The 16,799-nt window shown below is 32.7% G+C and overlaps 3 protein-coding genes across 5 annotated transcripts; all 3 read right to left on the bottom strand.

Annotated features, from left to right (window-relative positions):
- Positions 1 to 2,030: 2,030 nt before the first annotated feature.
- Positions 2,031 to 4,664, bottom strand: LOC105767425 (triosephosphate isomerase, cytosolic). The gene is made up of 9 exons (XM_012586946.2): positions 4,497 to 4,664; positions 4,135 to 4,210; positions 3,909 to 4,032; positions 3,724 to 3,808; positions 3,455 to 3,587; positions 3,263 to 3,357; positions 2,806 to 2,884; positions 2,419 to 2,501; positions 2,031 to 2,299 (listed from the first exon to the last, which is right to left on the bottom strand). The coding sequence occupies exons 1-9, from the start codon at positions 4,533 to 4,535 to the stop codon at positions 2,252 to 2,254; spliced, it is 762 nt and encodes a 253-aa protein (XP_012442400.1). The 5' UTR covers positions 4,536 to 4,664; the 3' UTR covers positions 2,031 to 2,251.
- Positions 4,665 to 6,750: 2,086 nt separating this feature from the next.
- Positions 6,751 to 8,920, bottom strand: LOC105767426 (methyl-CpG-binding domain-containing protein 5). The gene is made up of 3 exons (XM_012586948.2): positions 8,480 to 8,920; positions 7,403 to 7,528; positions 6,751 to 7,290 (listed from the first exon to the last, which is right to left on the bottom strand). The coding sequence occupies exons 1-3, from the start codon at positions 8,780 to 8,782 to the stop codon at positions 7,057 to 7,059; spliced, it is 663 nt and encodes a 220-aa protein (XP_012442402.1). The 5' UTR covers positions 8,783 to 8,920; the 3' UTR covers positions 6,751 to 7,056.
- Positions 8,921 to 9,192: 272 nt separating this feature from the next.
- Positions 9,193 to 13,231, bottom strand: LOC105767428 (protein TRM32). 3 transcript variants are annotated; one of them, XM_052630178.1, is made up of 6 exons: positions 12,927 to 13,231; positions 12,462 to 12,620; positions 12,103 to 12,323; positions 11,735 to 11,820; positions 10,176 to 11,646; positions 9,193 to 10,025 (listed from the first exon to the last, which is right to left on the bottom strand). In XM_052630178.1, the coding sequence occupies exons 3-6, from the start codon at positions 12,260 to 12,262 to the stop codon at positions 9,412 to 9,414; spliced, it is 2,331 nt and encodes a 776-aa protein (XP_052486138.1). In that variant the 5' UTR covers positions 12,263 to 12,323; positions 12,462 to 12,620; positions 12,927 to 13,231; the 3' UTR covers positions 9,193 to 9,411. The 3 variants fall into 3 exon arrangements, with proteins under 3 accessions (XP_052486138.1, XP_052486137.1, XP_012442403.1); XM_052630177.1 differs by having other exon boundaries at positions 12,462 to 12,623; XM_012586949.2 differs by lacking the exon at positions 12,462 to 12,620.
- Positions 13,232 to 16,799: the final 3,568 nt, after the last annotated feature.

The following is a 16,799-nucleotide window of genomic DNA, read 5'->3' on the forward strand; positions in this document are numbered from 1 at the left end:
GATGACATCAAAATGATTTATCATCTTGATTTATCAACTTGCTTCGTCTTTGCTTGACATTACCGGTTCTTGAATATTTGGCTATGAATCTTGTCATATGTATATTGTAGTTTGAATTGTGTTTGCATTTTGTATTAATATTTTAAATACTGAACTAAATATATAAATTTCAAATACTCCAAAGAAAATAAAAAAAAAATGTAAAGGGCATAAGTTAATTCCTGGAAACTCCGGATGAGCAAAATCATTGATGTCATCAATCATTTCATTTTGTTGTTGTTGGGTACTACATTGATGATAACTTCATACTGCAGGCACTCACTTAACCTGAGCTTCTTCTTCACCTGCCTGGAAACTTCAGAGCTTTGGACACTTATTCTTTGAATATCCCGAACGTTAAATGACAAAACATCGAGTCATTGCTTCACAACTTTGCCAATAAGAACAAGATCTTAAAAACAAAGAAATAAATAAGAAGGTCGGTTGCTTTGCAAGCCCCAATTGATTGCATTATTTCTTTCCTTAAACAAATCATTTCTATATTTATTTTTTTGGATAATTATAAGTAAAATGAGCTCTGAAAAAGCATATGTGGATTAACAATTTAAAACTTCTATAGGCCCACATACACAACATACGGACGGTGAGTAAACGTATAAGGCTTTTGTGGATTAATAAATCTAGGGTATTCTTTTATATTTTAAAATAAACATTTCAGTGTGAGAGAAAATGTTATTATAATGCCGGTCTTAAACGCTATTATTACATGAAAGATTCACCAACTTTTTTATTAATGTGTTAAAAAAAATTTCCCGGGATTTCGTAAATCTCGGGAACCAAACATACCGTGACAGCTTTCAAACCAAACAGCTTTTGCTTTCTTCAAGTTATGCCCAAATGACGTGTGATCTTACTTCTGAATTTGCTTCAGCAGATGACAGCCGTTTGATTGAAAGACCTTATTTGGTCTTTTTTCTTTTGACTCCTTTTTGTTACGGACCCAACAACTCTTAGCTGTGAATTGATTAGACTATTTTGACCTTTTGATCAAATGTGGGACCCTTTCCCCAACTAGGCTCTCCAGAGCCGAATCGTTGCTTCGAGAACCATGGCTAGTTGGTTTGAGAGTTATGTTTTCTATTACAGTGTGGTTGAAAATTTAAATTAACAAAAACCTATTTTTCATTTTTCCTTTTCCAAAAACGGCGACGTAAAAGAGTCGGAGAAATATACTCTAAAACCAAATAAATTAACAGTCAGAACTTTATTCAAGAAACCAAAACAATTGCCTCTATATTAATCAATTTTTGTTTGGAGCTCATGAAATTAAATAATGTTATTATAACTTAGGCGGTTCGATTGTGTGGATTATTATAAATAAAGATATAAATAATATTATCTACTATTAATTAAATACTAGATCTCGGCCAAAATATATATATTAGTTTAATAGACCAATTCAATTAGAATTGGGAAAATCTAATTAGAATTATAAATTTAAAAATTATAATATAATTTATCGAGTATTTTCATATAATTTTATTATTTTTAAATAAACTAAAACAAAAAAAAAAACTTTCATTTTTAGAAATTGAAATATAATTTTAGAGTAAACAATTTATTTTCCCTCCTTGCCCTGTATTCGGAAAAATTAGTCCATTCATCGTTTTTGCCTTTATGTTTGGGTTGAAAGGGGGTCATAATTTGGCAATTACACCCAGGAATCTTTTAATTGACTGTACGGAAGAGATGTACTTTGGTTTTTTCTGCTTCATACCTCAAGTAATTGACCACAATAATTCATAGGGATACTTAACCCCATAAACGGCATACAGATCAAACTATAAAGAAAGAGAAAAACATATACATTTTTATATAAATGAATGATGCCATCACCAGATATTTTATATTTATAGCTATTGATTAAAAATTATATAAATTCAACAATAATGTATATTTCATTAACCAGGATTTTTCCTTAACATGCATCCGTGAATGAAAATAGGCAATTCAACTGCAAAGATCAAAGATTAGAGCAATTGCAATTTGTGAGGTAAATTCAGGGAAAGTCCGAAATGAGGATCAATGCCTCGACCACCACCAAAAAAGAAAAAACACATTGTTAAATTTGGCTTATTACATCGGGAAATTTTCAACAGACATTAGGTTCCAAGGAAAGATCTCAACTACAAAAATTAAAGTTTCCCAGAAGGTTGTTTCTGTTTCACCTTTAATTCCTGCTTTTCAACTTCTAATTCTTTTTCACCGTCGCGGCCTTGATGATATCAACAAACTCGGGCTGATGGAGGAAACGTAAAGAAGAAAATTGCCAGTTAAGAATCACTGCAGCTTGCAGATGAGAATGCATTGAATAAAATGAACCACCAGAGGCACAAGAAAAGAAAGAAAATCACTAACCTTTAGAGAAGCTCCACCAACCAAAAAGCCATCAACATCGGGTTGTGCGGCCAATTCCTTGCAGTTTGCTCCATTTACGGAACCTACATAGTATTTGTATTCGATGCCAAATAAGATTTTCTGGTTTAGGGCTTGATTTAGTGACCCTTTACCCCGGAATTGAAAGTTGAAACTAAAAATGTTTGGAGAGGTCAAGCAAAGTTCTAGATTAGTTTCAAGAACAGCATTTGGAGACAGAAGAATCCAATATGAATAGTTTGATCTAATTAGTTCAGTTAGGATGGATGCATCTAGATTATCCACTTTCAGAGCAGCAGTTAACAACCACCATTGTATCATGGTTTTACATGCTACCAAAGATCACGGTAGAGGAATAAGTAAAAATACCTCCATATATAATTCTAGTTGATGCAGCAATGTCACCGCCAACATTCTCATGAAGCCATTTCCTCAACTCGCAATGAACCTGGACATACAATCGCACATTTCTAAGTAAAACAAAGGAGGATAGGATTTCTATAGGAACAAGTTAAAAGCAATGCTTAGAGATGCAAACACAAGCTTAGATGCATGATATTGAAATTGATGAAGATACGTCGCCCTAAAACAGTAATGCAATCACACATTTGTAAGTAAAATAAAAGAGGAGATGATTTCTCTAGAACGAGTTAAAATGCAACGCTTAGATGGAAACACGAGCTTAGATAAATGATTTTTGACAAGGATAGATTGCAGACCTGAAACAGTTATATAATATCACTCAACATTCATGGGAGGACAAAACAAATGAAATGCAAAAGTTAAAACCCCTATCACATTATATAGGCATAAAACTCAAACTTACTTCCTGAGCCTGAGCAGGGGTTGCAACTTTCCCTGTTCCAATGGCCCAAACAGGTTCATAAGCCAAAACAACATTGTCCCAATTTGTTACTTTTCCTGCAGAAGACCGATAACAGTTAGAAAAAGATATATCAAAAAAGAAGAAAATAAAACAAATAATTACTTTGGGTTTTTATATTTTAAATGCGAGTACCAGCAATTGCTTTGGTTTGCGCAGCAACAACAGCCATGGTAGAGCCAGATTCTCGCTCTTCAAGAGTCTCCCCAATGCAGGCAATAACCTTCAAGCCTTGAGAAAGTGCATACGCTACTTTGTCTCCAACAAACTGCAGAGACAAGCATTCGGATAAACAAATGGACATGAAGTAATAACAAAAGCAAAGACTTGATTCATTCAAGAAACAACAAAAAAAAGCCCTGAATTTCGTCGACAATAACAGCAACCTAACTATATTATTTTACCTCATTGGACTCATTCAAGAGAGCCCTTCTTTCAGAGTGACCGATGATAACCCATGGAATGCTCAGATTAACAAGCATCTCAGCACTGTTCAAAGAGAAGAACATGAAGTTAACAGCCAAATACACAATCGATAGCAGATCAAAATCATGAGCTGTAAAAAAAAGAGCAAATGATAAAACGATACCTAATTTCTCCGGTAAAAGCACCACCTTTGCGAACCCAACAGTTCTGAGCAGCAACATGGAAATCAGACCGCAACAGACTTTTCACAAAGGTAAGAAAAACAAATGGAGGGCTCACAACAACCTCTGTCACAACATAAATTTGAATTTGGTAAATCTTTCAACTTAATTTAAAGTTTGACGTGTGACGGAATGAAGCAAATTTTGGACTAAATAGAAGAAACTAACCCACAACATCCTCAGAAGGAACTTCAGCTTCATTCAATGTTGTAACGATCTTCTTAACCTCCTCAGTTGTCCCATTCTGCAACCAGATCAAATCTCGAAATCATTAAATTTTCTTTAGTAAATCGTTATTTACTTGTAAATATGCAGTGACCACAACAGTTTACTAAATCAGATCTTAAAACTTAAGAGCTGTTCGAGACTACAGATCAGCTTAGTTTTCAAAATGAAATAAGATCTAATAAACGTTTTCAGAAATCGAATATTAATCAAAAAAGAAATAGATCACTAAATGAAGAACACAGCACGAGATCAAAAACATAGATCAATTGATTTTGGATAAAAATAACAGATGAAAAACATACGCATTTCCAGTTGCCACCGACGAAGAATTTCCGAGCCATGAAATTTTTGTTTTTGACTTTTCTCCTTTTTTTTTCTCCGATGAAAACGAGAACTAAGAGAATCAATAAATAAAACACTGCAAAAAGCTCACTGTGTAGTAAGAGTGGACGAGTAACTGTGGGCTGTCGCCCAAGGTAATTATAATGGTAAAGCTTTCTTGTAATTACTATAGTGCCATTTTCATTTCCCCAAATGTAGTAAATTTAAATCCCTAGTTTTACGAATCACTTGACCTAAAAGCTCTTAACTTTTGCTTAAGTCACCTGTCTCACGACATCCTTTTATTATTAATCTACCATTTGACTGAAATAATGATCGTCTTCCGAGACAAGAGTCCGGATTTTTTTTTAGCTACAATTAAATTATATATTTTTATATGATAAATATATAATTTTATAATTTTAATAATCTATATTTTTCTAATTTTTAAATAATTAAATTAAATTTTACCAAAATATAATCTTAACATTACTAATATAAAATTTTATAAATTATAAAATATTTAAATGAAAAATTTTCCATTTTAAGAGGGTGGAGCCTTGCTTGCCAACCCTCCTAGGCTCCGCCACTGAATGTGAACTCGACTTAGATCTAGAGGCGGATACAAGGGGCTCCTTAGCCCCTCTAAAATGTAATTTTTTTATTTAGACTCTTGAAATTTTTTTAAAATTTTAAATTAATAAAGGTAAAATTATATTTAGCCCCCCTAAAATTATAAAAATTTGATTTAATCATTTAAAATTATAAATATATAGACTATAAAAATTAAAATTTCATTCGGCTCCCTAAACATTTTTTCTGCTTACCTGCTTAGATCAATTTTGATATTTAAAATATTGAATTTTATTCTTTTCCTAGCAAAAAAAACCAAAAAATTACGATTATCTTTAATTAAAATAATAAATTAAGTCTCATTAAACGATTTTAGTTATTGGTCACGTTGACCATTAAAATAAATTGAAAAATCAATCGATGATGACATGTAGTAGTTATTGCTTTAATCTAATATTTTCCCAATAAAATGATTAAAAATTTATTTTAAAAATCAGAATAATTATAGAATAATCAATAAAACCAAAAATGATAAAAATATTATAAATATATAATATATTCTAATAAATTATAAAACTAATAAAACAAATTTAAAATTTTATAAAATCATATTAAAATTCTATAAACATAATGAAAAATATTAAAATCGTTATAAACTTATAAAGATTATAAAAAGAATCATAAAAAAATCATTAGGACTGGATCAGTCGATAGACCAATTAGATTGAAATCAACAAGGGGATCAATTCAGAAAAAGTCATTAGATCAATTGACTTAAGAATCGAACGATTGAACACTTTTTTGTTGACTTTTTTATTTTTTAATATTTTATTTTATTGAACTGGACAAACCAGTCCAACTGGCCTAATCGGTTCGACCATCAGCTCGAATCTGAAATCCTTGATTAGAATATTTTATTTTGGCATATGCTAATAGTTGAATGATTACATTTTAGTTTAATAAAATATATTGAAATTTAAAAAAAAATTCAGTTCAACTACTCAGTTCTCAGGTCAACCGATCTAATGGCTTTTTCTCCGAATCGATACCCTTGTTGATTTTGATTAACCGGTCCATCCAATTGATCCAGTTCAGTTCTAGCTTTTATGATAATTTTTAATAATTTTTATAAATTTTATTTTGTTTATGATTTTTTTAAAGAATTTTAATACATTTTAATAATATTTTTAATATAATTTATTAATTTTATAAAAAATATTTTTATAATTTATTAATTTTATAACATTTTATAATATTTATAAATTTACATCAATTTTAATAATTCTTTTATATTTTATATTTTTAAATTTTTATGGGTAAAATATTAGATTAAACCAAAATTGTCGATGTCATCTTTTGATTAGTCAATTAATTGATTTTAACGGTCAACGTAATCAATGATAGAAACTATTAATAAAGGAGCTTAATTAAGTACAAATTTAATACAATGATTTAATTAAATTCTTTTACATTTTTTAAGGGCTTTTCTGATATGTAAGGAAATAAAATAAAATAACCATCAAAGTTATAAAAACTTAACTTTGGCTCACAGTATTGGTTTTGGCAGCGATCAAGTAGTTTTCCTCCGTCCGATTTCTAAAACCATTGGCCATTGCTGAAATTAAGGTAGATGCCCATATTTACTTGTAATGAGAAACCCAATAAGAAAAAGTTCGGCATTGTCATTATCTAAAAATTGGCACAAAACCCCATCTTTTGTAGTTTTGAAACAACAAAACTACTCGGAAAAAGAACGTGTAGGTCTAGCTACAAGTTACATATAAACAATAAATTACACGAATGTATAACAAACTTACGACCTAGAACAAGAACAGTCCCAATTCTTGTCGAACCAAAGATAAGACATGAGTAAATTAGAGCTGAAACAAAAAAACAATTGGAGTTGAACAAAAAAGGCCTACTGCTGGTCAGTATGAAACCATCTGATTAATCAGATGTCGAACGTATTCAATACATCATTTGACCGCTTTTGCTGGCTATTAGGGAAGCAAATGCAGCAGCCCAATCTTGTTTAGTAGGTCCAGAAACTTGGTCATCCCCAAGGAAGGGAGTCCACGAGTCTTCAGAGGCATTTGTCAACAACCAATCAACTTTCTGCGGCACGTTAATGAAATCAAAGTTCAAAGGCTTCAGCTTTTTATCAGGCTTCTTCTGTTTGTTGCCCCCAGAGTTCCCTGTACCCTGCAAAGCACAATTCACATTCACCAAAAGCCGGGAGTTATGAATTAAGAAGTAAAGAATTGGGTAAATATTCAACATTGTCAACTAATAAGGCTTTTTAATGAGGTCTTACAACTTCTTCACTTCCAGAAGCCTCTGCTCCTTTCTTCCTTTTAGAAGGGGGGATTCCAGTTTCTAGATAGTAAAGCACTTCTTTCTTTGATCTGAATTTCCGGCCAGAGGATGGATCAAAATAATACTGCAGAAGAAATGTTATCATGTATGTTACATTATCATTGCACTGCCAAATATCTCCACATACGAATACAACAATAGAATGCCAATTACATTCTAATATGTCCTCCATGAATGAGAAACCTAATACAGACGCAACAAATAAACTAATCTCAACCCGAAAAAAACACCATTAATGAAATGAAAATTTCTCATTTCAATGGTTTTCTACAACCCTCTAAAACATATATGTAAAATACTAGTCTATCAACAGGGTTAGGAGATCCCAAACATTGAGTATCTATCACCTTCAAATGTGTAAGACCAACTTGTGACTGGTGATTAAATATGTAATTGATAATAATGGACGCAAAAGTAATGGAAAGGAGTCAAACCCCTCCCAACAATGCAACATTCCCCAGCTTGAATCCATTTTAATGAGCTAACCTCTATTCTTACATTCATTCACCAGATTTTTGCAATGCATCATGTTTCGACAAAATCTCTTATATGTGTTTATTAGCCTTTCGGGCTAGCTTTTAGTCCTTGGCTACTTAAAATAAGATCTAAAGATCAATAACCACAAGAATTATTGTAATTTCTGATGCCAAGCAAATGAATATAAGCTGGAAATTCATCACCATTTACAACTAATCCATCATTTAGTAGAATAGAAGCAATGAACAATAAAGTTGAGTGTTTTTTTTCTTAAATCAAATATGGGAAACCTAAGAACACACAAGAATTTTCACTAGTCTCTATGTATGTATGGATTTGACGGCTAAGATTATTTAAGCAGCAAAATATGTATATAATTCAATTTCAATCCACCAAATGAGAAAGACATAAATGATATATAGGTAAACTGTTATCAAATAATCATCGAAACACAAACGGGCAATTCAATAAAATTCTAATTGATACGCTAAGGTCAAACTTGACAGAAAAAGAAATCATGTGAGAGCTGAGATTTAACCCTATCAACAGTTCCAGCAGTTGCACCGGAGCTCCGAACCCTATCTTCGATCGACCATCCAGCTGGTAACCAAGTCTCGGGAGCTACCAACACGCGCCGCTTACCCTTAGGCTCCGCCGATGACGACGAGATATCCGGCCCTTGTGCCGGCGTCTCGGACTGAGCGCCATTTGGAATCGAACCATTTGAAGGTTCTGACAGCTCAGCCGATTGATTTTGGTCGTTGGCGTCGATGAAGGCTTCGGGTTTTAGGAGCGGATCGGAAGGTAAATCGGTTGTGGAGGGTTGAACCGGGTTTGACATTGAGAAAGGCAAGAACTGAGGTGAAAGTACTTCCCGACGTTTCAGAGAAAACAGGGAAGTAAAACAATATGAGACACGAGATGGATTTCGATATAGGATATGACGCCGTTAGACCATTCCCGTTATTCTTTATTACGTGTCAGTAATTTTGCATACCTGTAGTCATGTTGCCGTAAAGTTATTAAAACCGTGCCAAAATGTTGGGAAATTTAGTAGCAGCGTTTTTCTTTGAATCTTTCAATTTGCCAAAAACAGGAAAAAATGTTAATACTTACAACTTTGAGGTCTACTAGTATTAGATATATTTATAGTTGAAGTAAGAGAGTGAAAGAGTTCATATTGACATTCCAGTTTTAATATTTATAATGTTCTATTTAAGTTTTTTTATATTAAAATTATGAGAAAGAAAATTAAAATTTCAAACAATATCTAAAATGCATATAGAAAATCAAAATACGAAACACAAAATGATGTACAAGTCCGACCAATTCAAAGAACCGTATAGCCTAAAACTATGAAATCTTGTTTATTACAACATGCACATGGATTCCACGAGGAAGCCACCTTTTACGAAAGATCTAGAATTTCTTTTTTAAAGAAAAAAAAGGAAGCTGTCGATTTGGCCTAAACTAATTGTCTAAAAAACAAACAACTTCATCTAAAAGCTCATGAAAAACCAAATCTTCTAGCTCGAGTGCCACGAATTCTGAATCGGCTTGAAGGTTCATCCAGGCGGGTTTGTCCAAATCTCGAGCAATAATATCATCCAATGACTGGTCATGTTGAGGCTGGGATGCCAAGTTTTTGCTGACTTTGCTCCACACTTGTTGAACAACATTGTTTCCCTTGGGCACTAAACTAATGCGAGAGTTGAAAGAGAAGGGGTTGGGGAAATATTCAGGTGACATTCCATTGATCTCAAGTAGTGCCTCATTAACTAGATCAAAAACCAGTTGGTGATCACAGTTGCTTCCGACTTCATAAAAGGTAGATCCCAGTCTCTCCAATTCGTTGAACACTGAAGGGTCCAATGGTTGGTCCAGTGAGAACCATGTTTGGAGCCCCTTGTTTTGTGAGAAACCTGAGAGCTCAAGAATGTCTTTGACGTAATTGTAGCAAGGATCAGCCTCTGTATCTTGTTCAAAGAATAGGATCCGACGGCTGTTTCCCATGGTTTTATAATCAACACTTTCCTGCCTTATTTTGCGCCTTTCTTTTGTAAAAAACTCCGCTTCACCTAAACCTGATAAAAGTTTAAAAGAATTTAGCTTAGCAGCCATTTCTCCAACAGCACATCAAGAACAGATAAAGAAAAGTTCATTAATCATTCAACTATATTTGAGAAATACCCATATTTCCTGTTTGTTCAAGTTAATATTGTAGACATATTTACCTCCTGTTTGCTCAACTGCATCTTCATTGAATTCACAAGATTTAGCAATTTCTTCACCATTTTTATCCACTGATAAACCGGTTGAATAGCGGTTATCTGATCCTTCTCTCATTTCTTCCTGTAATTCAGTCTCTATAACAGCTTCTACTAGTTCAAATCTATCAATATCTTCAGGGGAACTAATTGATTTTTGTTCATTATGTGGATCGGTTTTCTTGTCTGCCTCGTGATCTTGGATATTATTGATTGGGAGCTCTGAAGAAACCTCATATAGAAGAGAGCAAAAGGATTCAAGTTCAGATAGAGAGGAAATCCTTCTGAAAAACTTGGGAGCATTCCCTATTGAAGGAATTCTGTCTTCATGGCTCAATTTTAAGCTCCTTGAGTGATGCAATTTGGTTTCTTTACTTACACTTTGCTGAAACAATTGAGTGTATCTATCTAATGACTCATTTATAGACTTTGTTCTTGTTATCCTTTTGAGCCTATCATTGCTGACATCATGATCAGCAGCATTGTTCTCAATACAACTACCGATGACTGCCTTTTCCGAGCTTTCCGACATGTCTCTCTCATTTGTGGACAATGTATCTCTAGAAGAAACCTGAAGGGTGAGTCCATCCACCTTTGTACGGTTATTAGTCTTTCTCCTTTCCTTGAGAGCTTGCTTTATTCTCTGCTTAATATCCTTGAGACGATTCATAACTAAATGGTTCCACCTTTGGGAATCAGATCCTTGGGATGATGAAGAGCTTGCTTCTTCCTTTACGTTGTTCTGAGACTGATCACCGGTTCTCATTATGGCCCTTGACTTGGATAACTGAGTACCGGCGACGGGTTTTTCGCCCTTCTGGAAGGACCAAACTTCCTTCTTCTTCTGCTCAAGTGTACTAGACCTAAGATATCCGGCACGAGGTGAACCGGGGATTGGAAATGAGCCTGATTTTGTTAACTTGACTGCCTTGGGAGTTTGCTTTCCAGGAAAATGCTGTGAAATACTAACATCAGGATCCTGAAGAATATCTAGGAATAGATCGTTGTTTACCTTAAATATCTCCAAAACATCCACACCCTCAACCTGATTATGTGAAACTTGTTTCCTAAGCTTCTTTGACTTTGGCTTCTGATTTACTAAGGTTCGAGCTCCAATTTTATCATGCTTCTCAGAATTCTGTATATGTTCAAAGTGTTTGTCTGCATCAGGATTTTTACTCTTTGCTGAGCTCGTACCAGAGGTTTCACCTCGCTTGCGGACAAGAATAATCGGATTCATCCAACCAAGACCAAAACTTGAAGGTTCCAAATGATGGGTAGAGTCAGCTTGCTGCAACTGTGATCCTGTTGAATGCCCCACAATCCATTGTTTATCATGGTTCTCTTCCTTAGCCCTTTCTTTACTAGTTAAACCCTTTGTTGGGGCTTTACTAGACCTTTTGTTGGTTGATCCAGTTTTTCTTGTTTGCTGTTGAACCTGTTAAATTAAGGCAGTCAAATGATATTTTATTGATGATCGTATCCAACAGGATAATTGAAAAAGTAGGAATTTTGTGTCAATTTACTTGGATTTGTTCAGCCTCTCCATCAAATAATCTTTGGGATTCAACAGGTTCACGTTCCATGGAAATAGTTTGTGGATTTGCACAGCCTGCAATTAAGGTGAAAAAAATCCTTAAGCATGAAGAAATCCCAATGAATCATTTACAAACCAAGCATTTTTGTAGATTTATAGATCAAAATTTTCTGCCTGAGGGCGTTGAAGGATACTACGCTTTTGCTGCCAGGGACCATATAAATTGGACAAACTATCACTAAATTCTCCAACTTTTTAATAACAATTTGATATATATATATATGTTAGCTTAGAAAGATGAAACTATAAAATACTGGTGAAAAAGATGAAGGATGAGACAATATGAGATTTTCTTACATCTGGCTTGTCTTCCTCTGTTGAGCTTTCTTTGTGGAAGGATCTTTTTCGCATTGTACCAATGATGGTAGTCAAGAACATTAAATAAGCCCCCCATGCAACCTGGATGATGGTTCTCAAATTCAACTTCAACAGACTGTTCATCAAATTTCCTCCCCATGTTGAAACCTTGGAATTTATCCTCTGGAGAAATGCTTGATTTCAACTACTAAGCCACCCTCCTGTAAAATCTGACATGTCAGAGAAAAAAAAACAGAACTTGGAAATTTCCATATACCAAATACCAGGATTTGCCAACATCTTTCCAAAACTTAAATTCTTTTTAAGTGAGATTGTTCTGAAGGATGACAAACAATGACCTGTATTAATCAGCAGAGATTACTCGTATTCATATTTGAGGAGTTCTATGACAAATTGGATTTCTTTTAACATAGTTTTTTTTTGTCCTGGGCTGGGGGTGAAAACATCAACAGCATCATCAATTATTGCTTGTGAACTTCAAGAATCCATGTAAATACCTTCTGATGGCCATTTCAAAAAAAAAAAAAAAGTATATATAACCGAAAGAAGCCCTTTTGATAAATTTCTAGAGGAGAAGGTCAACAATCAACACCATTAAAGAAGTTCAAGGTGAGCTTGAAAACTGAATGGAAGAAACTTCATATTTAATAATTTATACCTTTTTCAGTAATGAAAAAAAAAACAGCCGCCTTTAATGAATTTTTCGAAACATAAATAGAATTAATTATGCACCACAACAGCAACAGACAGAGTAAGAGATGAAGTAACCGGGGAACAAATTATTAAAACCTTAAAAAGCTTACCTGAAGACAGAAGAACTCTTTATGCTCGAGAGAGCTCAAAGCTCTGAAGCCCAGCAAGAAGTGAAAGAGAAAACAAAGGAAAGAAAAGACCCAAACAAATAATCAAAAATTGTATCCTACATAAAGAGATATGGAAGCAGAAGACACGGTTTCCTTAATCTCCACAAAAAGATATGTATAAAGTAAAAAACGAGGAAAAGAAGAAGATATTAAAGGTCGTTAGTCATAGTTCAAATTGTAAGACAAAGAAGGAAAGGAAATAGTGTTAGACGCCAAAGTTGGTTAAATGAAGGCTTATTTTACCCGCCAGCACTGGTCCAATCTTATGGTTTTAGGCAAAGACATGTCCAAATACAAATGGCAAAAAAAAAAAAAGCTACGTCTATGAAGTAAGCAATGGGTTAACATCAGCTGACCAAATCATATTAATGAATATTAATAAGGACCATAGATAAGATGCTGAATTCCCACTTTCTGCAGATTACCCATCCAAAAGAAAATTAGTATATTTCACCAACTATTAAAGGAAGAAGCTTAGAGATTGTAGGTTAGGCTGTTGTGATGAAAGTTATGTGTAGGATGCCGGTTTCAATGCAGCATTTGTAACTTATAAAGTTCCGCCTAAAAGTCGGATGAACTATTAATAAGAGTACATCTCACTCCTCCTCAAAAGCAAATGCCTATGCGACCTGCTACGCCATATGTGAACCTCCTACATTACTTATATAATACAGGGTTTTAGGTGAAGAATTAAAACCATAGAACATGTATTATCTCATCTTCAATCAACCCTTTCTTTGCCCTCAAATGCTTTAATCAGTTTTTCTTTTTAATGGTAGTACAAGGTTATGAGAGGTGAAGTTACAAGACATTTGAAAATTGTTTTTGTCGATATTCCATGAATTTATCTTTGAAGATACTGAGAAAAAAATAAGATGTTGTTATCATTATACGACTTGTTCAAAGCATTTTGATATGCATTAAAATAGAGAATTATGATACACATTAGATAATGAAGATTACTGTAAAAGGAACTTATTTGTACGGTCAGTCAGGAAAGAATAGTTCAACCAATTGAAGGAGAAACTGAGATGCAAATAGATCATGTTTTAGCATTGCTTAAAGAAGAGACGAAAGTTTGGTGAAAAGTCATTTCTTTTGGTTTTATACAGCAAATATGGTGATTAAAGAAGAGCTTGTCAAAGAAATGCACCGTGGAATTGTCAAACTTTAGAACGTCGAGAATAAAATGACTGGAAATCAAGGGTTTGAAATTGTGTATATAAATAAAAATGTCCAACCTGAAAAATCTGGGAGTAGTACCGAAATTGCTAAAGCTTGAATTTGTTGTAAAGTTGACGTTGTCTGTTTAGTCCAAGTTTTGAGAAGGTTTCAAAGCCTAGACTGATTCAACCTAGAGAGTCTTCCATGAAGCCAGTCAATGTTTCAAGAACCTGGGACTCAATTGACTTTAAACAACCCATCAAAGGTCAAATGGTGTATCAGTTCTCACTTAACCAGATTTCATTTATTTTTTATTTTAACATTCCATGCTGTTACTCTTTTTTCTTTTCCTTTTTTGGCAAAGAAAAAAACATCAGGCGACGATTTCATTCTTAATGCTAATAATTTTTTTTTAAAAATTGTTTTAGACTAAATTTAAATGTTTTTCATCTTAACATTGAATTTTAATTTATCAATGAACATCTTATTTTAAGTATGTTTTTCAAATATGAAATTGAATAAAAATTTCATTATGTTACGAATCAAAATAATAATAAAATAAGCTGGGCAGCCTTTTTTGGCATTGACCCACATGAGACGCCTTAATTGACGAAACATTTATCACCTGATCCAATATATATAATAGGCCTCGTAAGCCTGTATTAGAAACGTAAAGCCCAAACACATTCCATTTCTTCGTTTTTTGTGATGAATAGATTTCATTTCTAAGAATTTCTAGAAAGCCGACCTCTCTCAATCCATCCTAATTTCCAAGTTTTCATGTTCAACCTTTTGCACACGATAAGCATATTTAAATACATAATATTGTAAATATATAAAATTTTAAAAACTATAATCACGTTAACCTTGTATTTTTAATCTAAAACACTTATAATTTCTTTTCAATGGACCCAGCTTTATTCCTCACTGCTGGATTGGATGTTGACCTGGTTGTTAGAGGCATTTAGCTAGGGACTAAGGACCCTTATGATTGGGCCATTGACCCAGAGGTGCAACTGGGATGATTATAACCTATTAATTTGAATTAATTTGTTTTAACAAGTTTCATATCTTTTTGGAGAATTTGTTTAAGGGCCCTTTTCAATTATTTAATAACATTTCAATAATATTTTTTTCATGTCATTGATGCATAATTTTTGTTTTGTTTTTACTTTTAACCCTAAACCCTGAATCCTGAATTAGGATTTGAGACTCAGGATTAAGTGTTCGGTGTTTAGGGTAAAAAATCACCAATTTTATGTATCAATGACATGAAAAAAATGTTGAAATGTCATTAAATAATTGGTAAGAGACCATGAATGATGTGGTGGGAATGGTCCATAAAATGATTTCTCTATCTTTTGATATATTCTGTATAATATTTACACTACTATAGAGCAATTAATTAAAGTTTAGCATCACTTCTATTAACTCCTTTATGAAATTAACAAAATTTTAAAAATTGATTGTAATACATTTGTCAAATAAGGTTAAACGTGTCTTTTCCATATTGCAATTATCTCGACAGTAACAATTTTAGTTAAGCATTACAAGCATTAAACTAAATTACCAACTCGATTCAAACTACACCAATAGTTCGTTTGTAACTTAACTAAAAAGTTATAATTTTGTCATTAAAAGTTTTCAAATTTTGTTGTCATTCAACTGTTTGGTGACATTTTTTAATTTGTATAATAACAATTTTAGACCACACATTTTATATTTTGATTTATTTTGATCCCGATTTTATATGAAAATTAAAAAAAAGTCCAAATTTTTAAAAGGAATTTCAATAATCATTGTATCTATAGTAAAGGCCTATTTGATAAAAAATTTATAAAACCTGACGACTAAAATTATTATTATATCAATTAAAATGTGTCACTTAATATTCAGTGACAAAGAAAAGTAATTTCGAAAATTTTTATTATCGAATTGTAACTCTTTTAGTAAAGTGACCAAACGAAAATTTACCTTTAATTTAATGACTAATAATGTAACTTACCCTTAAAAACTACAAATATATATATTTCTTATATCAAGTCCCCCAAAATGCTATATCATTTATTCTTAAAACCTACCAACTGAGATAATTTTCTCTCTAATAATAAATAACTACTATTAAAAATACCCATTTACTTGAAAAAACCAAAAGTTGATTTTAATGTATTTTCTTTCAAAACAATAAAATTTTTCAATAATTTGAAAATGACTAATTTTCTTACTCATATTACAAGCTCAGTGAATTTATCCAATAAGACTAAATTAAAAAATCCAAAAACTTTAATTACAAAATAAACTATATGTTAATAAAATTACATTCATCATTAACTCACTCCTATCTTCCTCATCTAAAACCTTTTATACGAAGCTGCTTTAGGTTTTACAATTGATTATTTATTATAATAAATGCAGGTGCGTACAGGATTAGTAAGAATAATTTGATAAAATAAGAAGAGGTGGGTTATGGTGGCATAAGTTTTACTCCACTTTCTAATATTTAATAATCATGACTTTGAATTCTTTGGGCGTGCCATTTTATTATGCTAATGGAAGTGGAAATCAAGCTTTTCCCATTCTATATAAAAACTTCTTTAAAATATCATAACATAAATAATATAAATTGTGATGTAAAAAATGACGTGGATT

The sequence above is a fragment of the Gossypium raimondii genome, chromosome 5 (assembly GCF_025698545.1).
Source record: "Gossypium raimondii isolate GPD5lz chromosome 5, ASM2569854v1, whole genome shotgun sequence".
In the NCBI taxonomy this organism is placed as follows: Eukaryota; Viridiplantae; Streptophyta; class Magnoliopsida; order Malvales; family Malvaceae; genus Gossypium; species Gossypium raimondii.

Excerpts from the sequence above, each read along its gene's own strand:
- LOC105767425 (XM_012586946.2), bottom strand. The coding sequence starts at position 4,535 with ATGGCTCGGAAATTCTTCGTCGGTGGCAACTGGAAATGC. Across the intron at positions 3,588-3,723 it reads TCTTGAATGAGTCCAATGAG|TTTGTTGGAGACAAAGTAGC; the intron begins GTAAAATAATAT and ends TTGTCTCTGCAG. Across the intron at positions 3,358-3,454 it reads GCAAACCAAAGCAATTGCTG|GAAAAGTAACAAATTGGGAC; the intron begins GTACTCGCATTT and ends GGTCTTCTGCAG.
- LOC105767426 (XM_012586948.2), bottom strand. The coding sequence starts at position 8,782 with ATGTCAAACCCGGTTCAACCCTCCACAACCGATTTACCTTCCGATCCG. Across the intron at positions 7,529-8,479 it reads CTGCTGGAACTGTTGATAGG|TATTATTTTGATCCATCCTC; the intron begins GTTAAATCTCAG and ends TTTCTTCTGCAG. Across the intron at positions 7,291-7,402 it reads CTTCTGGAAGTGAAGAAGTT|GGTACAGGGAACTCTGGGGG; the intron begins GTAAGACCTCAT and ends TGTGCTTTGCAG.
- LOC105767428 (XM_012586949.2), bottom strand. The coding sequence starts at position 12,262 with ATGGGGAGGAAATTTGATGAACAGTCTGTTGAAGTTGAATTTGAGAAC. Across the intron at positions 11,821-12,102 it reads CAGAGGAAGACAAGCCAGAT|GCTGTGCAAATCCACAAACT; the intron begins GTAAGAAAATCT and ends CCTTAATTGCAG. Across the intron at positions 10,026-10,175 it reads TGCAGTTGAGCAAACAGGAG|GTTTAGGTGAAGCGGAGTTT; the intron begins GTAAATATGTCT and ends AACTTTTATCAG.